Genomic DNA, 21,331 nt, shown 5'->3' with positions numbered 1-21,331 from the left:
TTCATTCCAAATATTTCTGAGAGAACCGTGGGAGAGGCTGGTGATTTTCAGGTATCAGCCTAGCAAAGAAAGAGAAGCAAAAAAGAGACTCTTCTGCAATAGCTTCAGGATGTCTCTACTCCAGCCCAAACAAGTCAAGTCAATATTCTTTACAAGAACTGGAAATACATATTCCTGCACACATTAAATTGAGGAAAGATTAAAGACTGTTTGTCTGTAAGCTTGCCTCTGTTGCTATACTTGATGAGAGCCTAGCCAGTAGCCAGCACTCGCAGCTGGGTTTAAACAAGAGTATCATTTTACACCAAGGCACCCACTGCAATACTTGATCAGTTTGTTCTATATCACATTGACAAAAGAACGTTCACAGGAGGTTATGAATGTAAATGATGGTCCAGAACAAACCCGCCTGGATCAGATGGACTTGAGCCCGGTCTGCCAAAAAAAAAAAAAAAAAGCAACTCAGAACCCAATTTAGGCACTCTATAAACCTTCTTAAAATGACAGAGACATGTCGGGTGCTTCAGTTGGTTGATCATTTTTGCTGAAAAGATGTTTTTACTGGTAGTCTAATGTTCAATTGATCTTGTTTTTTTATGACCAAAAAGACAACAAATTCTGGTAAAAGGGACTGAAAAGATATTAAATATTCAGAAGATCTCAGTAATCATAGCAGAATGACCATTTTAGTGGTAAAGATAGCATCCTGGAGTAAGTCACAGATTGATGACAAAAGCTCCAACCAGTAGCTACTCAGACAGCCATAGAGCCTGTTTTCTGCATTATACAATTAAATTTGAGATTGGCATATGACACCTAACATTATGAAGGCCGAGTTATCCATCCAAGGATATCATGCATGAAGAGACTAGGTTGTACTAATTCTGATATAATGATTATAACTATCCTATGGTAATTATTTTGAGGCCCTTTCCGAACTTTACACCTAAAAGGCCCTTCGAATATTTCAAGTAAAAATTTGGTGTCCTTTGGCAATGTTCCCTTAAAATTGACATATGTACATTATTGAATTCCAATGCAGAATATAGATCTGCTCATTCAGATAATCGAACACTAGAGTTATAGGGATGAACAAATAACAAAAGAAAAAGATCACCGGCATGAAGGTGCTAAATCCACCTCATATTTGCCTGAAACCTATTACATCGCTTCCAAATGTTCAGGTTAGATGCATGACATTTGGTGAGGGAAATTGAAAATTTCTCATACCGATAAAGACATTTCTCCAGCACATGCACAGTCAGCTTCAAAGATAAAGGTGGGTAATTCTTTCAGTAAAGAACTTTAGTAGATACCATACATCTTACCTCTTGTTTATAGTACAGTAGTGAAACTTAAATGCTCCGGCCTTCACATCTTCAATGTACTGCAGCCCAACAAGATAGGAAAAGCTTTGTGAGTAACGGGGCCATAGTCTAGGAGACACAATATCTGTTTCGATAACTTAACCTCTTCTTACCATGGAATGAAAAATAGGACCGATTCAAAGACCAGCAACCTCTTAAAAGAAATGGAACTGATAAGCTAACATGGTAAATGTACATGAAAGACTTGTTTGGACAACACCATACCATCTTTAATGTAACATATATTGAAGAAAATGCCAGAGAATCAAATGGTATTTCATCCAAAGAATATAGTGCACACTCGAGAGACTCAGGCCCAGGTGAAAATTGAGGCTCCTTTAGTTTTGCCCGAAAGATTATGTAACTCTGTACTGCATATGACATCCAAAAGATAATGAGGATCTATGGTAAGTTCAAATTCAGAAAAAAAATCTTTAGCAAATTTAAATAAATTTAGATGACATAATGCATCATCAACACCATCAAAGCCTATTCCCAGGAATGTTGGAGACAGTTACATGGTTCCTCCTCAACTCTGCTATGTAATTTACTAGTCGAATGCTACGCTGGCCTTCCTCAAGTCCTAGTCTCTACTGCCATTCACGTGTTCAATCTTCAGTTTTTCACTTCTGACTCCCATTAAACATAACCAAGTCATTTCGGAGAACTCTATTTGCTTGTCTATAGGTGCCACTCAACCTGTTCTTTAATACATCCATCTCTAACACTCTTTCGTACCTTTGCTACACCTCCAACTCAGCATTCTCATCTCCATCATCCTTATTTTCAGCAGATGTTGTTCATTTGCTTTCTGACACCATGTGCCATAAAGCAGGTCTATTACAACAGTAATCTTGCAAATCTTACCATCTCTCTAATCAACAGACCTGTTGCATTGCATCCCAGGTGCTAATCTCAACTTCAGCCAACCAGCAATTTCCATGTGTTGCAACCTCTTTGGTCACCCTTTTCTTGAATGATAAAGCTTGGGCTTGAGAAGATTCTTTACACCAGCTCTTAACCTGATGTAAACCTTTACTTTACCAAGCTTAGGACCACTAGTTAAGACCAACTGACAGAGTCATCTAAATTGAGGTAGAGAAGCGGATCAGCCATGCAACTAACCTCACCTTTTGACTGTTCGGCTGTAATTTTTTTCGTTGTTAAAAAAAATTTCATCACTTTCTCAACACAATTAGGGAGAAATGGGAAAAATAGTTAAGAGCACATTTTTTTCCTCACTTGGCCAATACGTGGAATATCAAGCTGTGCAAATGGCGAAAGCACCTCCGCTTCTGCACATGCTTCTTCCAAGGTTTCCCGTGTTGCCCCTTCTGCAGCTGACTCCCCAATTTCCAGATAGCCAGCAGGCAGAGTCCTATATAAATTCATCCATTTTAAGATAGTTCCACAACCAAAAAAATCATCATTCTAATAGCAATATTTGAATATGCCCCTTCAAACAAACTAATGAATTAACATAGGGAAAGATGACGAATCGTACCACAACCCATAAGATGGTTGAATCTTGCGTTTACAGAGGAGGACCTTATTATTATGTTCAACAAGGCAACCAACAACCTGGAGAAATCAGTAAATGTCAACAGCTTCAAATCTTTCTTGAGAATAAAAGAGAGAAACACATAGACGACACTTGAAAGAGCATCACCAGTGTGTAAATGCAAGATCAAATCTTTCTGAGGCTACCATGCTTCTGTAAAGCAATGGTAAAATATCCAAATATATATATTAATAGCTCAAGGTAGGTTTCATCCTCAATGTATTCAGTAAAATTCTACAATAGCTTCAACAAAAATAATCTGTGAGATATATATAGATCATAGAATTCATCATCATTAGCTCAAAGCTTTGTCCTAACTATGCTGGGTCAAAAAATGATGCCCTTGGAGGCATTGGTCCTTCTTCTTTGAAACCACTGATTTAGCTGAAAATGTTATTTGTTCCAAGAATCATTTTCTGAGGTCTGCCAATTGCATCACATATTCTCTTGCTAAGGAAGGGGCTACCCGTCAAAGGGCCCCTCCTCTTCTTGTTTGATGTTTGCCTTCGGGCTTTAATGAAATACACCCTTTCTCGCCAAAAACGAAAAAAACTATGTCGGGATCAATGATCTGAACCTTTTTTCTCTGTTCTGATCTAACATTTGACAATTCCTTAGCTAAGGTAGCCTCCTTTGATTGTCTTTCTCGCAACTTCTATTGATGCCATTTAAGCTTGCTCTATCATTACCAAAGCCTTACTGGTGCTGTATTAGATCATATAAGTTCAAACATCTCATGTGACTCTCTCCTACTCTCTCCTCTAGTGGTGCTCTTCTTGAGTTCATCTTATAATTTTCTTGTTTTGTCATATGTTCCTTTCAACAATTCCATGAGGTTGCCTCTTATATTGAAGATAAAGTTACATTTAGTAGCCTACCTCGTCTGGTGCACATCTGGCATCTCATGTAGTGCATCATGACAGTAGCCTGATTTTGTCACCTGAATTATTTAAACCTAGATTTCTCTAGGTGTCAAAAATTATACAATACTAATCTCACTCAAACGTTTAACAATTCAACATGTTTCATCAGTTTTCTCTAAACCTTCCCGTTTTGTAACACCATTGGTCTGAATCCATGATATTGACAATATCTCACTGCAAGGCTGCCAATCTCCTGGAAACTGGCAATTGTATATGCCAACAAGTTGAAAATTTTCAGTAGAAGATTTTACTTAAAGAATGTAAAACAGGTAATAAAGTAGGCACACACTTTCTTTTTTTGCCAGTGCATCTTGTACTTTATACTGATGATGAAAGCGATTTCTTGGAAAAAATGTACACAAACTTTTTATGACATCCTACCCAAATTAAACTCTTAAATTAGTTCAAAGGATTCTCACTTTTTCGAAAAAACAAATTAGTTTGAAGGACATCGGACCAAAAAAACATGGGTGGCCCTGGGGAGATTGTTAGAGCATTAAAAGAAAAGCCTAGACGTTTACATACACTCCCTTAGGACCAGCACCATTTTTATAGTCAATGGCATCATAAGGAAATTCAGATGTTTTTATTAAATTTAAACACAATCAAATGCAATTTATGTTTTGGGTAATCTGATGTCAAGATGCATTCTCAAATTTTATCTGAGCAGCAGAAAGATAAACTTTGTATACTAATTATAATTGAGCACCTACCATTTTGGGGTTTTCATAGTAAATTTTCCCACAAAGACTGCAAACAACTCTCATTTTCTCCTCTCCCTTTGGTATAACGTGTGTAGTAGGTCCCCCACAAGATTGACAGAAACTGAGTTTAGGCTTATGTGCCTACAACAAAAGAGATCAACAGTTACAAACTCCTAAAGATAAGAAATACAGAAGAAACTGGCAGGGTCCACTTTATTGCCTCTTTCCTGTCGGAATTGGTCAGGATTCAAATGTAGAAGTCTGAATTTTTATGGACCGCAATACAGCCCTTGTTCTCATGTAATTCTGAGATTCAGTTGGATTTTCTAGAAGAAAAAAGTATCCACAAAATGGAAGCAACTCAGTGAGCATACAGTAAACTCCAAAGAAAGGTGCCTTTGCCATAGTATCCTAGTAAACTATAAAACCATAGAGAAAATTAGGGAATTTAGGCAAGGTTAGAATTAACTAGTTGGTAGAGCAGGAATATGCACACATATAAGATTAAATTTTCTATTAAAAAAATATTAATAATTCCAGAAAATAATGTACCTTACAATTAAGTCAGAATAATAGAAGTGTGCACCAATAGTACATGAAATCATATCCAGTATCAATTTACGGAATCCAGTTAATAGTTCGAATCCATACTTTCTTTTTTAGGACCATAACATTGTCTCAACAAATAGAACAGAAATGTCAGAATCGTACATAGGTGTATCGCAGTTCCTGGGTTCAGGAGAGTTTATGCAAAAGCCTGATCCCGTCCTATCCCTGTTTCCTGACCGGATATTTTCCAAGTTCTACAAGATACTGGAGTCATTATGAGATAAGGATAAAGGAGGGGGCGGGTAAACAGGTAAACCGCCCAGCTCTCCCTTGTTTAATGCCCCGCAAATCCTAGTCTGTAGAGCTCCCATTCCTGCCGCAGCATCATATAATACGTTTCTGAGTATTCAGTGCCCTCACAATGAAAATCAGTGAAAACAACGGGAGCAGAATTAATCAGGACGAAGTGACTCAACTGCCACAACAAACTATGGCGGCTAAAACCAAAAAGGTAGCAGGACTACTAACTGTGAAGTCATTCACAGAATATATTACTCCACTGCCTCCTGTTGATCTGATAAGAAATATCGTCTTCGAAATTCTGGGCCGCGGTTGCTACATGGAATTCGTTCTCATATTACAACAAACAAACAAAATAGGAAGAAAAAAAACGTATGGAAAATAACGATTGAGCGAAAGTAAAATAACCAAATTCATTGCAGTAGAAATCTACCGTCGACGCCAGCATTGCTGATGAAGAATTAGAAGAAGAAGACGCTACATCTGCATCTGGGTTGGACTCAGAACGACTCGCCGACATCTTTAACCCGCTACAACAATTATTCGATCGAGGAAAAACAGCTGGAGATGAAAATTCAGCTGGATAATTTAGCGGATTCGATATTGGTATCAGTTGTGGACAGAAATGCATCGAACGGGTCTTCCATTTGCATGGAAATACCACAAAGCCGAATGATTGAAATGCCCTCAGCATGGTCCGATAAGAGAGTAGGGTTGTTCTGATTACTGGAAGGAGAAAACGTGGTTAATGTTCGCGCAGATCGCCATTGTACTCGTGGCTCAAATCGAGTCAGCGCGGGGTAGAGTTCTATTGGTCGCTCATTTCAAGCTCTCTGTGCGAGTTGAACGTCACTCGAACGAAAATACAACATATTTACAAATTATAAATTTAAGATAGATAATTATGGAATATCAGTTATCATCATCCAATTAATTAGCTTAATCATGTTTTTAAAATAAAAAAATGTATAAACCTAACTATATCTAAGGTATATTTTTAATTTAACAATTAAATTTGAATGGAATAAATTAAAGCTCAATTTATATTTTTTCTACATTCATGTATTCACAATGGTTATTTAGAATTTTTTATTTTATTATTTTTACAATAAAATAAAGATAATGATATTATTTTAAATATAAAAAATATAAATAATATCCTTGTAATTAGTTTACATTTTTAATAAGATAACTATATACAACCTTGGTTAGTAGGGATTGACTCCGATCTTCTTTTCCTCTTTTAAAAAAAACTGCATTGTTGAAACTTATAGACAAATATATATTGTTTGGATATGGTAACCTAATATGTTAGAGACATATTATCTATTTAGTGGCGGAGGATCTCCAGTTTCTATTTATCGAGAGTCCCTGCTCCAGTGAGACTCTTTTTATTTTTTCATAAAATTTTTAAAAATATATATTATTTATGACAAATATATATTTTCCCCCGAGTTGCTATGATTTTAAGAGCCATATATGAATTTTGATCATACTCAAAAAGATCACACCTAAGTCATTTAAAATAACATAGTAGCTACAAAGATAGCATGTGAACATTAAAAATTATACCCTAAGTATATACATAAAAGTTCTTTTATACTCACACTCCCTTTTCACGTGTAGGCACGGATGCCCATATATAAAAACCTTGCTTTGATACCATGTTAAATTGGGTCCAAGACCTTATCCTAAAATGACTAAATCACCTATGAATCTTTTTTCTCATATAATAAATACAAAATCTTTATATATGTGGGACTATCCTTTTAATGTATATCCATGTAATATTATCAAAATCGTACATTTACCATGGTCGAAATTTTGACCTCCCATCCACCACATTGACAAACAAAGATGGTTGAGAGAGCAATGACTACTTTCTACCAACATCAAAGACGGGGAAGAAGTGAATACTGGAATGTAAAATTACAATAAACATTTAAATCCCGCCGGAAACTCGCAATAGGAATTTACGATATTTCGGCCGTCCCGTGACAGGTCATGCACCTGGTTTCGAGCGCGTGACCAGCCCTTTCGGAGTCCGTAGTTGCATTGCATTTCTGTGCCGCAGGAACAAAGCAACGAGCCGCCTCAGCTGTGGACGATTCAGGGGCTTCTCCGCCGCAGCAGAGGCAACGAACTATGCTGGGAACGCCAACCCTTTCTCACTCTCGTTCTTTTGCTGCGTATCCTTCTCTTTTTTCTTTCTCATCGTCACCAGCTTCAAGGTTCTATTTTTATCATTTTTGAAATTTTTTCTCTTCAGTCATTTTGTTATCCCCTTGTTTTATTTATCTTGAATTCGTTTTGTTATTTTAGTTTAATCGGTTAGTTTTTGGTTTTGTTATGTTGAAGTCGCACGCGAATTCTTCTAATGTCTGCTATCGAAACGAAGAGCTCCAAGATTTCGTTTGACTCAGTGGTCATTGAGCCACCTTCTCATCCGACTTACGACCTCAAGGCTGTCATCGGGCTCGCGCTTGCCGAGGACGCCGGTGGTATAGGTCTGATTCCTTTCATTCACTTTTATTCTGAACTTTTCTATCCTATCAAACTTTTTCCTTCTTAGGTGGTCTGACGACAAACTGTTTGTTTTAATGACACTTGAGAATAGAATTCTCGCCAGATTTTTTTCGTTTTTAAATATGACTTCACCGTAGTAACTAGCAAGTGATGTCTATAATTGTTTGGTCATCTGAATACCTTTTTTATTTTTATTTTTAAAATTCTCAAGTTACTTGAAGGTGCTAATCATTGTCTTAAACTCATTTTGGGCCTAGCAAGCACTTCATAAGAAGTCTGCTGTTGTTATTAAAAAAGGAAAGGAATCTGCTGTGTTGAGTCCTCATTCTTTTTGTTTTTCCGGGAAGTGCTTGTTATTTTTTTATATTTAGTGTGTTTAAGCATGTCAGAGTATCTTAGATTATTGTATCTGCATGTGAACATAAGTTTTCATGTTGCTGGACCTTCCAGCATATCGGGCACATGCTTAACAGTAACAGGAGATATTGTAATCTGTCTAGGTGTTTCTGTAAAGTGTGAACATTTGTTTCAAAGACAATCCTGATGCTTATTACTTTATAATAATCAGACATGTCAAAAGCATTTAAAGCAGGATTGACCATTAAAATTCTACATACTGCTCGGCTTTGTTGTATATAATGTTAGATTTTGTTCTCATAATTATCTTTTCTTCTTCTACATATTACAGGTGATGTCACATGCATGGCCACCATTCCTGTTGATATGGAAGTGGAAGCCAATTTTTTGGCAAAGGAGGATGGCATCATTGCTGGAATTGCTCTTGCAGAGATGATATTTAATGAGGTTGACCCTTTAATAAAGGTGACATTTTTGGACTTGAGAGTCGATTCAACCTGTTAGTGAAAAACTTGCTCTGCGTGGAAGTTAAGCACACTTTGATGATATTTGATAGGTTGAGTGGTCTCAAAGTGATGGAAACTACGTCCAAAAAGGCATGCAGTTTGGAAGAGTATTTGGTGAAAACATTGCACCCTCTAGTTTGTGGATTTCGTTTGCCTCTTCTGAAACGAATACGTACTGATTATATGTTGTTCTGATTATAAGGTCATGCACACAATATCGTTATGGCAGAAAGGGTGGTGCTCAATTTTATGCAGAGAATGAGTGGAATAGCAACACTCACCAAGGTGCATTACTCATATTTCTTTAAAAAGAGAGCAGTAAGAGATGGACTAATTTGTGTTGGTCCTCAAACACTTGTTTTCCTCTATTCATGTATGTGCAATTGACCATCTATTTGGTCTCTTTTGAGCAGGCTATGTCAGATGCAGCATATCCAGCACGGATTTTGGAGACGAGGAAAACTGCCCCAGGTTTACGTTTGGTGGATAAGTGGGCGGTGTTTATCACTTCTCATGCTTGTCAATTTTGTTTGTATTTAGACCTGTATAGTCTTTTTCAATTCATTTTGGTTTCTCGTTTACAGGTATTAATTGGTGGAGGCCAGAACCACAGGATGGGTTTGTTTGATATGGTGATGATAAAAGATAATCATATTTCAGTCGCTGGCGGAGTATCAAATGCCCTAAAGTCTGTGGACGAGTTCTTACATAAAAGAAATCTTCAAATGCCAGTTGAGGTATGGCAGTTAGTATTTTTTAAGTACAAGAAGCTCTTAATCTACTGGTTCATTATATTTCAGAATGTCACAGATGATATATCCTAGAATTTTAATTTTCACCAGTACATATCTGCTCTAGATAGAGTTAGTTAACCAAGTTTAATGAAGTCTTTTCTTTCATCAGGTTGAAACTAGGACTCTAGAAGAAGTGAAAGAGGTATTAGATTATGCATCAAAACAGAAAACCTCGTTAACTAGGATAATGTTAGACAACATGGTGGTTCCACTGCCTGATGGAGATGTCGATGTCTCCATGCTGAAAGAAGCCGTTGAGCTCATCAATGGAAGATTTGAGACGGAGGTAATTCTTTGTGACTAACTTCATTGCATCTCTTTTGTCCTCTCATGGAAAAAACTAGCAACAGATTATGTTGTTTTCATTACAGTGTACATAATCTTTCTTGGGTGTAAACATCTAGTCTACAAAAGCAGTAGCACCAACAATCAAGTGCTGATGAACAAGATTTTCCCATAAATTCTGAAGTTGGCAGTGTAGTGTTATTCTATTTCATCCGATCTGTTAAACTCTGTTAGTTACTCTTCTTGGTTTTTTTACTAGAACTTTCTATGATGACAGGCATCAGGAAATGTTTCAATTGAAACTGTGAATATAATTGGGCAAACTGGTGTAACCTTCATTTCCAGGTACTTAACCTCATCAACTTACAGTTCAGCTGGCACCAGTGTCTGCATTCATCTTCACTTTGAACACCAAAATTTTCTCATCATTGTGGTTTTTTCATGCAAAATGTTACTTCTGCTAAGTTCTCTTTAACAAACTACTATCCGATATAACTCCTTTCGTATGGTTTTGCAGTGGGGCATTGACACATTCAGTGAAGGCACTTGATATCTCCCTGAAAATCGACATAGAGCTCGCGCTCCAAGTTGGCAGGCGGACAAACAGGGCATGATGAGATTATGGCAACACACGCAGCAAACCTTTGCATTGTCATCCTTTTATGCCTGATGGTTAATAGGCCATCATTCTGATGCCTTGATAAGTTTGAATGTGATCCAATTTTAAGATCTTGATGCATCTTTGGGACCATTTGTTGATTTGATACTTATATACAAGAAGTGGTTTCTAGGTTTTCCAACTTACAGAAAACGAAAAAGAAAAGATATCTTGAGGCTTCAATAGTGTTTTACAAAAGGAAAAGCTGGAGCATAAATTGTAATAAAATGGTATCAATACGTTAGGTGCCTTTAAATTGAGGCGTTCACCTGAGGAATAATGGGTTTCATTCTCGGGATCAATTAGATATCTTCGTTTTCGACACGATAAAAAGTCTGTCGAATCTGCATACAGACGAGGCAATATAAGTGAAGACAGTATCTTCGCTCTCTTGAGCGATCAAAACGGTTGGAGCTCTCGAACGGAAGTATTCCTTCTAGTTGCCCAGCAGAAATGGCGATTGAAGCTGCAAAGTAAGGATTTCCTTGTGGCTTCCTCAGACAATCTCACCTCGTTCGAGAAATCAAGTGAGACTGAAGAAAAATTCGAATCCAATTGCAGGAAGCCGCATTTCGTGGTGGTGGTGGTGGACGAGCAGCAGCTTTTAGGCACTGAACCCGAATCAGTCCTTATTGAAGGGCTTATCGGAATTCAAGGAAGAGGTCGTTCTACTTCTCCACAACAACTCAAGGTCTAACTCTTATGCTTTATTTACTTCCGGGAGTTCCTTAGGAGCTTTCAGGTCGAAGTTTGATGAATTGGTTGAGAATACATTAAGTCTCAGGATCTTAGAATCTTTCGTCCTTCAATACTGGATTTTTTTTTGGAAGGTTGATGATTGAGATATGTGCAGGAGGTAGAACGCGCTGTACGGGTACTGAAAGATCTACAAGGAGAGCCAGATCCTGTGAGTTTTCGTTTTCTGCGTTATCTGAAGAATGTTTTGGCGTTAAAGAAAAATCATTTCTCTTGGTGCATGTTAAAGGAAAAATGAAAGGATCTCTTCTCATTAAAAACACACTTCATCTGGCAGCACATTTGATAGTCAGATTCCCATGGACCAAAACAATAAGCAATCTGCAATCCATACACCACAAAATAATTCCAAAGCGTTCTGAAATAACAGCTACAGAACAAACTGGAGCCTGCTTAAAATTGAATCTGCAGTTTCATCAACCCTCTGATAGAGTGGCCGGAAAACAAAACCTCTTTGATGGTAAGGTTCTGGTTGTGGATGTCATGGCCGTTGTAAATGAATCAGCATTTCATGTTTGTCATGTATATCTATATAAACCAGAAATAATTTGATGAATTCACATCACCTTTATAAATATGCAGATATTATTACATTCTAAAACAAATACATATAATGATACAGTCAAAAGAAAAAGAAAACTCTGAGAATAACACACTTCATGGTCAAGGAAAACTAAAACCCACAGGCTAAGCTTGTAATTTGAGCTTGGTTAGTGAAGTGTTACTCTCAGACTCTTTAGACATTCTCATATTGTGAATTCAAAGATTAGTATCGAAACAGGCCTCTGAGCAGCCAACCACACCTCCACCTTTTTGTCAAGCCACAGCTAAATTGTCACGTAGAGATTTATATGCTGCACTGGAGAGCTTGAAACTTTTTCTGCCACAGCCCGGTAATGCCGGTTGAAAACATAAGCAAGTAAATAAAGGAATAATCAATCTAGTGTTGTGGAGCCTTTTTGGATGTTACATGTCATATCGTAAGTCGGTTATAAAGACAAGGGAATGAAAGTAATCTTAATATAAGACATATTTACAGAAGGATCATCCTTTCTTTAGATTTTTTTAGGAAATACTTTTTCGTTTTATTTTTGTAATTATAAAAATAATTATGGATAAAATAAGTAGTTGAATAAAAAATTTAACTGATTTGAGGGTTTCAGTAACGGGAAGGGAGAGGAATTGCTGATCAAGGGTTTTGATACCATATAGAAGATGAGGAAGAGGAAGTAATTGTCGTGGTTTTTATTAATGAGGAAGAGGGTATTTATAAAGATCGTAAGGTATGAGGAAACAACATTCAGAACAAAGGAAAAGAAGACAAAAATATTGAATTATCTATTTATGTTCATATTCGGGAATACACTGTCCAAATAATAAAAGAACATATATACAAGGGACAGCAAGGAACCATCAACTACTCCAAGTCTCCAACCACTTCTTCCCCCTCACCCACAAGCTTTTTCGAGTACACATCACCTCCTGGTTTCGCTCCTTGGCATGGTTCTTAGTCTCCAAACTCTGCAATTGCCTACACAAATCAGCCAATTCATTCTCCATGGAAAACCTCTCCTTCAAAGTCAAATTCTCCTCCTCCAATTGAGCAATGTGGGTGTATTGATCATCCACAAGTTTATTCAAAAGATTAGCATGTTCATCGGCAAAACATGAGTTAAAAGTGGTTTGAGTCTCTTCAGGAGCCACGAGTATAAAGTCAGCCGGGGTTTTGAGAAGCATTTTTTTTTTCGCACGTGCGAAATTTCTACGTGTGAGCTCGCACGAGTGTTAAACAAATAAGGTGACACACGTAGGAGGGAAATAACTTCTCCGCTGAACTTAGGCAACGGGGGAGGGGGGTTTAATCTAGGTGGTGCCAGCCAATGATTGTTATCGGAGCTAACAACGACGGGCTATGACTTCTATGAAGGTTTTATAGTAAACCGGGAGCTATTTAGAGAGACGGAGAAGAGAGAGAAAAATATAGGTACTGGCGGTGACAACGGCGGCTTTGGATAGCCCTCGAGGTCCGGCTATGGTGGCGATTTTCGGCGACGACGAGCCTTCTTATTAATCGAGGCTCATATCAAGGTTTGTGACGGGGAGAATGGACACAGTAGTGACGACAACATCTTCGGAGAGCTCTGACGGGTTTTAGCGACAGGAAGAGAGAAGGGATTGCTAATCAAGGGCTCTAATACCATATAGAAGATGAGGAAGAGGGAGTAAATGTCCTGCTTTTCATTAATGACGAAGACGGTATTTATAGAAAGAAAATTAGCTTAAAATTCTAGAAAATCTGAATCAATAAGCCGTTTGCAGGCAACTCTTGTTTCTTTTTTCTTTTGGCTTTTGTACAGAAAGAAATATCTATACCAAGAGCAACGATGCAAGCTATTTTTCTATTTCAGGAATCGGAAAAGAAACCCGTTTATGGGATTGTGTAGCATCAACGAGGGAATTATAGGGACAAAGGAGAGAATGGACAGCCCGATCTATTTTGTCTTGATGGTTGCGTTTTGGGTCCTTTTTGGATGCTACATGTCATATCGTAAGTCGGTTATAAAAGACAAGGGAATGAAAGTAATCTTAATATAAGATGTATTTACAGAAGGACCATCCTTTCTTTAGAAGTTTTTTAGGAAATATTTTTTTGTTTCATTTTTTTAATTATAAAAATTAGTAATTGAATAAAAAAATTAACTGATTTGAGGGTTTCAGCGATGGGAAGGGAGAAGGGATTGCTAATCAAGGGCTCTGATACTATAGAAGATGAGGAAGAGGGACTAATTGCCGTGTTTTTTCTTAATGAGGAAGACGGTATTTATAGAGATCGTAAGGTATAAGGAAATAACATTTAGAACAAAGGAAAAGAAGACGAAAAAATTGAATTATCTATTTATGTTCATATCCGGGAACACACTGTCCAAATAACAAAAGAACATATGTGCAAGGGACAGCAAGGAACCATCAACTACTCCAAGTCTCCAACCACTTGTTCCCCCTCATCCACAAGATTTTCTGAGCACACATCACCTTCCTCTCTGATCCTCCTCCTGATTTCGCTCCTTTGCACGGTTCTCAGTCTCCAAACTCTGCAATCGCTTAACATGAAAACTTATGTTCACATGCAGCTCCAATAATCTAAATTACCTTTGATACTCTGACATGCTTAAACACACTAAATATAAAAAAATAACACGCACTTCCCAGAAAGACAAAAAGAATGAGGACTCAACACACAGCAGACTCCTCTCCTTTTTGAATATCAACAGCAGACTTCGTATGAAGTGCTTGCTTGACCCAAAATGAGTTTAAGACAATGATTAGCACCTTCAAGTAACTCGAGATTTTTTTTTTTAAAAAAATGTATTTAGATGACCAACCAATCATAGACATCACTTGCTAGTTACAATGGTGAAGTCATATTTAAAAACGAAAAAAATTTGGCAAGAATTCTATTCTCAAGTGTCACTAAAACAAATAGTTTATCGCCATACCACCTAAGAAAAGAAAAAAATTTATAGGATAAAAAGTTCAGAATAAAAGTGAAAGAAAGGAATTAGACAAATACCACCAACGTCCTCGGCAAGCAAAACATGCGTAGACCATTTCAAAACGGCTCAAATCATGGTTCAACCTCTTCTCCACTTCAACGTGCTCCTCCACATCACTTTCCCTAAACCCCTCTTCTTCTTCGTATACCCCATGGGATTCTCATCAACTGCTGATGCGGTGTCGGCGGTGGCCACATTCTGAAACTCCGATTCATCATCTGTGACTGATTTATCATCTACGACTGCTCGTTCATCTCCCCAAGATGGTCAAACAAACCCCAACCAGTCCCCAAACTCGAAAATAATAATGCATTTTTTATGTCTAATTGAAGCAGGGCAGCCCTTGGTAATACTTTTTTATGTATAATTAAATGTATTGAAATAAACTATTTTAATTTATTATACATAAATGAATTAAACCAGGACCTATCTGAATAAAGAGCTTCGATTTCATGGTGACTCAAACCTGGATGAAGTGTTCAACACCAAACTCAGAGAAGAGTACTTCCATTTTGATTATGGTGTGGAGGTCACTTGTCGTCCTTGTGTGTCACCCAAGGATTATTGACCTTGCTGAATGGATGATTGAATTAACCATTGATTGAACGAAGATATTCAAGTCTTTTGAATAATTTTTGTCCCATTGCATCCTTCTGGATGTGGAGAAATTGGTGTTGCTTTGGGTGAGATGTGTCAAGAGGCTAGCCAATACAACCTAAAAGACTAGTCGTTTTAAGTGCGGAAAGCCAACCTAATCAAGAGAGGTGGACCGGAACCACCTCTGACAAGATGAGGGATGTTAGCGGGGTTAATGAAGCTTCTGAGGGCCTATTGGCATCCATCTTCAGATTGGTATGTTCACACTGGCTCAGATTCTGTTGGCCGGCAAGATGAGCTTCTCCAGTATAAGGACACTGGACAGCACATGAATGGGGAGTTCTCAATGGTAGTAGTTCAGGCAAATAATTTGCTTGAGGACCAAAGCCAGATAAAATTGGGTCCACTGAGCTCACTTGAGTCAGGCCCCTATGGAACATTTGTTGGTATATATGATGGGCATGGTGGCCCCAAGACCTCGAGATACATCAACGATCATCTTTTCCACCACCTCAAGAGTGAGAACCTTATTATGTTATTTTTATGCTTTGGAATTTTGTTATCTATTATTTGAACTTTGTTGGTTGCACAATAAGAGTTATTATGGTGTATTGAAATGGTTTTTTGTTGATGTAACTGAAATGTGAAATTTTAGTCTGTGTCATATTTTTTTTGGAAAATCTTTTTGTTTGAATCATTTAGAGGCTTGGATTCCATCATTCAGTATCAGCTGTTGCATCCATATCTGAGCAAGTTAAATGGGCAAACCTTGAAGTTGTCAGTTCACATGGTTTTGGATTTATGGAGAACTTTTTATTTGTCTGATAATTTTGAGTTCTATAACTGCATAAAGTAATCTGTCCATAGTATCTACCCTTCATACGGGGGAATACTGGAACCTTTTTCTGTTTGACTGCTGATATGAGCTCATGCATATCAATGTGGGAGCCTCCTTTTAAATCATTGATGATTTCCAAAAACTGTGGTGTGTAGGTAGGAGCATTTATGCAAATTAAAATGAAAATGGTGCAATTTGACATTGGAAAGCTAGTGATGGGGATGCCTTATTTTGGTCCTAGTTCTTTTTCTGGGTTAGCTGCAGAACAACAGGGAAGGTCAGCAGATGTGATAAAGAAAACATTTCAAGCAACTGAAGAAGGGTTTTTCTCCCTTGTTTCCAAACAATGGCCCACAAAACCCCAGATTGTTGCAGTAGGCTCCTGCTGTTTGGTTAGCGTCAGATGTGGTGGGACCCTGTACATTGCAAATGTGGGAGATTCTCATGCAGTTTTTGCGTAGGCTAGTTAAGGCAACTGGTGAGGTTCTCTCTCTTCAGTTGTCAGCAGAGCACAATGCAGGGATTGAATCTGTGAGATAGGAGCTAAACTCAGTGCATCCAGTTGACTCCCAGATTATAGTCTGAAATCATAATGTCTGGCGTGTAAAGGGCCTCATACAGGTAAACTGCATTTTGTTGGGAAATTGAGCAGGTAATTTATCTGTTTTTGTGGAATTTTGTTTTGCATTTCTGACTTGTTGTGAATTTTGATAGGCTGTCATTGGGCTTTGTTTCTTCTTTTGTTTATGATTTGAGTTCTTCCTTCTGGTGTTTCTCAAAGCTTTACCTACTTTTTGGCTCAATGAATTTGTAGTGTTTGATTTCATTTGTGTGTAATTTTTATTGATATCTTATAATACCTTGACACTATACCTTGAGAATATACCTCGCTAAACACATATTGCTGTGAGCAGATACTGTGTTTTATTCTTTCAGTAGGAGCTTGAGAATTTATTTGTCCTGTCTTTGCAAATCTGTGTATGTTTGAGGAAAGGTTAATTGATGACAGTTTAGAAGCCTGATTCTAATTACCACATTTTCTACTGGTATAGAAGAAGTCACATGATTCTGATGAGAGCAACTTTGATACATCAATGGAATGTTGAAGGGAAGAAGCTCATTCCGTATTTCAGAAATACACAACATATCAAGAGAATAGGATTTCTAAGAAAGGGAGCTCCTGTTTTGTGGCAGCCTCTGTATAGGCCACAACACTTATTCAATTTCTTTTCCTTTTACCGTTGTTTGCCTATTCAAGATATGTATAGGGCTGTTAGCTTAGAGACTGGCTCGTTGATGTTATTATGTATTGAATGTATCGACCAGTGTGGACTACTCTTTCAGTCTGTATCAGTTCTCACTGTGACATGTATTATTTTTTTTTTATAAAGTCTGTTACATGTATTATCAGTTTCGATCACTGGTTTTGCTACCAGGTATGTACCAGATATATGTTTATGATACATGTACTTGCATTCTTTCTGGATGCAACCTATACCTTCTAACGTTGTGGGTCAATAAAATAACATCTGAAATAGCAGAAGGCTTAGAAATCTCACTGGCATTTGTGATGATTATTATGGAGCCAGTTAAAAATGTTGTTACCAAGTCAAGAGATTTGTTTTATCTTGTTCTTTTTCTCATTTACCATCTTTTTTCATATTCCTCTTATTCCTTCTCTTTCTATAGACAAAGAGGGAAGTGCTTTTTTGGGTGGGGGGAACAAAATTGTCCTAAAATGAGAAACCTGGTGTGGGAGGAAGCTTATCGCCTGATGGGGATCGACTAATGCAGAAGAGATGCTTCCTGGTACTTTTTGAAGGTTCCTCTAATAACATGCTAAACCTCTTGAATGGAGATGTGGAAGTAAACAATAGATGCTTAGTATTAAAAATGACAATATGGAAACAGAAGGGAGGGGAAAAAAGAGGAGGGAGGAAGGATGGGGTGGGTGGGAGAACTAAACATATGGGAATTGAAAATGTGCTCACTTCATTCTTTTCTCAAGAACACCAATGCTCATGTTTGATTGTTTTCTTGACTTCTACTTCTAATGCATCCAAGTTGGGCACTTGGCTTCTCAACTTTTTCAAAAGGTAAAAATAGGTTGAATCTGATTAAGGGCATGGACAAGAGAAAAGTCATGCGTTGGAAAGGTAAGGGGGCTTTTGTGGCCATCAGTGGGAGCGGGTATAAGCCTTCGACGCTTAACGAGCTACAAATGCGGAACCGCATGAAGGGCCGGAGATTTTATCCCAAGAAGAAGTTCAACCGGTTCGCTCCCTTTGCACCAAGAAATACCACCTCTTTCATAATTCGCGCTTAAAAGTTTGGGGGAATCGCTTCTCATGTCCCAATGTTTTGTGATTCCGGCAATTCTTCCTACTCCAGTTCTTGCAGGAAGAATGGGGCGTTGACGGTTATGGAACGATGAAGGATTTAATTCGTCTTCGATCTCTTGGGCATGAATATGAGGTTCGTGAAGATCGTGAGGAAGACGACGAAGAAGAATAGGGGTTTAGGGAAAGTGATGTAGAGGAGCACGTCAAAGTGGAGAGGAGGTTGGACCATGATTTGAGATGCTTTGAAATGGTCTACCCATGTTTCGCTTGCCGAGGACACCAGTGTTATAGGTTTGATTCCTTTCTTTCACTTTTATTCTGAACTTTTTTATCCTATAAAAAATTTTCTTTTCTTAGGTGGTTTGACGATAAATTGTTTGTTTTAATGATACTTGAGAATAGAATTCTCGCCAGGTTTTTTTCGTTTTTAAATATGACTTCACTGTAGTAACTAGCAAGTGATGTCTATGATCGGTTGGTCATCTGAATACAATTTTTTTTTTTTTAAATTCTCGAGTTACTTGAAGGTGTTAAGTATTGTCTTAAACTCATTTTGGGCCAAGCAAGCACTTCATATGTTCACATGCAAATATTTTTGGCTGAAAGACAGATAAAAGATATGTTTCCTTCAGCCAACGTGTCAAGCACATGCTTACAAACCAGAGAAATGAAAGGTCCATCAAAATGAAAACATATGTTCACATGCAGATACAATAATCTAAATTACCTTTGAGACTCTGACATGCTTAAACACACTAAATAAAAAAGAAGATCGCAATAAAGAGGGAAAGAAACATAAAAGATTTGTAGAATGAAGAAAGTTCTTTAAGCATGCTTAGAAAGCAGAGAAATGAAAGGTCTAACAACATGAAAACTTACATTCGCATGCAAATACAATAATCTAAATTACCTCTAATAATCTAACATTCTTAAACACACTAAATATAAAAAAAATTACTCGCAGTTTCCAGAAAAACAAAAATGATGATTACTCAACACACAACAGACTCCTTTCCTTTTTGAATATCAATAGCAGACTTCCAATGAAGTGCTTGCTTGGCCCAAAATGAGTTTAAGACAATGATTAGCACCTTCAAGTAACTCGAGATTTTTTTTAAAAAAAAAACCGTATTCAGATGACCAACCAATCATAGACATCACTTGCTAGTTACTATGGAGAAGTCGTATTTAAAAATGAAAAAAATCTGGAGAGAATTCTATTCTCATGTGTCTTTAAAACAAATAGTTTATCGTCAGACCACCTAAGAAATGAAAAATTTTGATAGGATAAAAAAGTTACAGAATAAAAGTGAAAGAAAGGAGCCAGACCTATACCATCGGCATCCTCGGCAAGCGAAACATGGGTAGATCATTTCCAAGCGGCTCAAATCATGGTCCAACCTGTTGTCCACTACAACGTGCTCCTCTATATCACTTTCCCTAAACCCCTCTTCTAGTTCGTCGTCTTCCTCACGATCTTCACGAATCTTATGTTCATGCCCAGGAGATCTAAGACGAATTAAACCCTTCATCATTCCATAACCGTCAACGCTTTACTCTTCCTGCAAGAACTGGAGTAGGAAGAATTGCTGGAATCACAGAATATGGGGACACGAGAAGCGATTCCCCCAGACTTTTTCGTGCGAATTATGAAAGAGGTGGTATTTCTAGGAGCAAAGGAAGCGAACCGGTTGAACTTCTTCTTGGGATAAAATCTCCGGGCCTTCATGCGGTTCGATGTTTGTAGCTTGCTAAGCGTCAGAGCCTTATACTTGCTCCCACCGACTGGCACGAAAGACCCCTTATCTTTCTGATGCATGTCTTTTCTCTTGTCCATGCCCTTATTCCCCTTCCAAACGCCTCGACCAGGCTTCCTAGAGATAAACCCCTACTGCGAATGATTCGTATACCCCATAGGATTCTCTTGCATCAGTTGCTGATGCGGTGTCGGCGGTGGCCACATTCTGAAACTCCGATTCATCATTTGTGACTGATTTATCATCTGTGACAGCTCGTTCATTGCCCTAAGACAATCAAACAAACCCTAGCTAGTCCCCAAACTCGAAACTCTATAATAGTGCATTTTATATGTCTAGATGAGGCAGAGGGCAGCCCTTGGTAATACATTTTTTATGTATAATTAAATGTATTGAAATAAACTATTTTAATTTATTATACTTAAATTAATTAAACCAGGACCTATCTGAATAAAGAGCTTCAATTTCATGGTGACTCAAACCTGGATGAAGTGCTCAACACGAAACTCAGAGAAGAGTACTTCCACTTTGATTATGATGTGGAGGTCATATGTCTTCATTCTGTGTCACCCAAGGATCATTGACCTTGCTGGATGGATGATTGAGCGAAGATATTCAAGCCTTTTGAATAATCTGTCCTATTGCATCCTTCTGGATGTGGAGAAATTGGTGGCTGCTTTGGGTGTGATGAGGGATGTTAGCAGGGTTAATGAAGCTTCTGAGGGCCAGTTGGATTCCATTTAAAGACTTGGATTCCATCATTCAGTATCAGCTCTTGCATCCATATCTGAGCAAGCTAAATGGGCAAACTTTGAAGTTGTCACTCCACATGGTATTGGATTCATGGAGAACATTTTATTTGTCTGGTAATTTTGAGTGCTATAACTGCATAAGTAATCAGTCCATAGTATCTACCCTTCATACGGGGGAATACTGGTATCTTTTTCTGTTTGACTG

At 37.8% G+C, this 21,331-nt stretch overlaps 3 protein-coding genes across 8 annotated transcripts; 2 read left to right on the top strand and 1 right to left on the bottom strand.

Annotated features, from left to right (window-relative positions):
• Window position 1: 1 nt before the first annotated feature.
• On the bottom strand, window positions 2-6,104 carry LOC137944379 (nudix hydrolase 23, chloroplastic-like). 4 transcript variants are annotated; one of them, XM_068790047.1, is made up of 8 exons: window positions 5,581-5,695; window positions 5,267-5,477; window positions 4,565-4,696; window positions 2,872-2,948; window positions 2,610-2,745; window positions 1,593-1,733; window positions 1,329-1,387; window positions 2-435 (listed from the first exon to the last, which is right to left on the bottom strand). In XM_068790047.1, exons 3-8 carry the CDS (start codon window positions 4,616-4,618, stop codon window positions 375-377), a joined length of 528 nt encoding a protein of 175 aa, XP_068646148.1. In that variant the 5' UTR covers window positions 4,619-4,696; window positions 5,267-5,477; window positions 5,581-5,695; the 3' UTR covers window positions 2-374. The 4 variants fall into 4 exon arrangements, with proteins under 4 accessions (XP_068646148.1, XP_068646145.1, XP_068646147.1 ...); XM_068790044.1 differs by lacking the exons at window positions 5,267-5,477; window positions 5,581-5,695 and adding an exon at window positions 5,838-6,104; XM_068790046.1 differs by having other exon boundaries at window positions 5,267-5,695.
• Window positions 6,105-7,386: 1,282 nt separating this feature from the next.
• On the top strand, window positions 7,387-10,718 carry LOC137944232 (quinolinate phosphoribosyltransferase [decarboxylating] 1a). 2 transcript variants are annotated; one of them, XM_068789843.1, is made up of 10 exons: window positions 7,387-7,635; window positions 7,763-7,911; window positions 8,619-8,752; window positions 8,844-8,907; window positions 8,996-9,080; window positions 9,207-9,264; window positions 9,378-9,530; window positions 9,697-9,873; window positions 10,150-10,217; window positions 10,390-10,718. In XM_068789843.1, the coding sequence occupies exons 1-10, from the start codon at window positions 7,550-7,552 to the stop codon at window positions 10,484-10,486; spliced, it is 1,071 nt and encodes a 356-aa protein (XP_068645944.1). In that variant the 5' UTR covers window positions 7,387-7,549; the 3' UTR covers window positions 10,487-10,718. The 2 variants fall into 2 exon arrangements, with proteins under 2 accessions (XP_068645944.1, XP_068645943.1); XM_068789842.1 differs by having other exon boundaries at window positions 8,996-9,078; window positions 9,207-9,290; window positions 10,390-10,716.
• Window positions 10,719-10,827: 109 nt separating this feature from the next.
• Window positions 10,828-17,716, top strand: LOC137944166 (probable plastid-lipid-associated protein 12, chloroplastic). 2 transcript variants are annotated; one of them, XM_068789727.1, is made up of 5 exons: window positions 10,828-11,003; window positions 11,092-11,221; window positions 11,384-11,437; window positions 16,540-16,896; window positions 17,328-17,716. In XM_068789727.1, exons 1-4 carry the CDS (start codon window positions 10,984-10,986, stop codon window positions 16,564-16,566), a joined length of 231 nt encoding a protein of 76 aa, XP_068645828.1. In that variant the 5' UTR covers window positions 10,828-10,983; the 3' UTR covers window positions 16,567-16,896; window positions 17,328-17,716. The 2 variants fall into 2 exon arrangements, with proteins under 2 accessions (XP_068645828.1, XP_068645826.1); XM_068789725.1 differs by having other exon boundaries at window positions 16,431-16,896.
• Window positions 17,717-21,331: the final 3,615 nt, after the last annotated feature.

The sequence above is a fragment of the Aristolochia californica genome, unplaced genomic scaffold, assembly GCF_029961685.1.
Source record: "Aristolochia californica isolate CCGP_79_NKW_82.1479 unplaced genomic scaffold, dmAriCali1.0.hap1 SCAF_11, whole genome shotgun sequence".
Taxonomy (NCBI): domain Eukaryota; kingdom Viridiplantae; phylum Streptophyta; class Magnoliopsida; order Piperales; family Aristolochiaceae; genus Aristolochia; species Aristolochia californica.
This window is presented reverse-complemented; position numbering and strand designations above follow the sequence as displayed.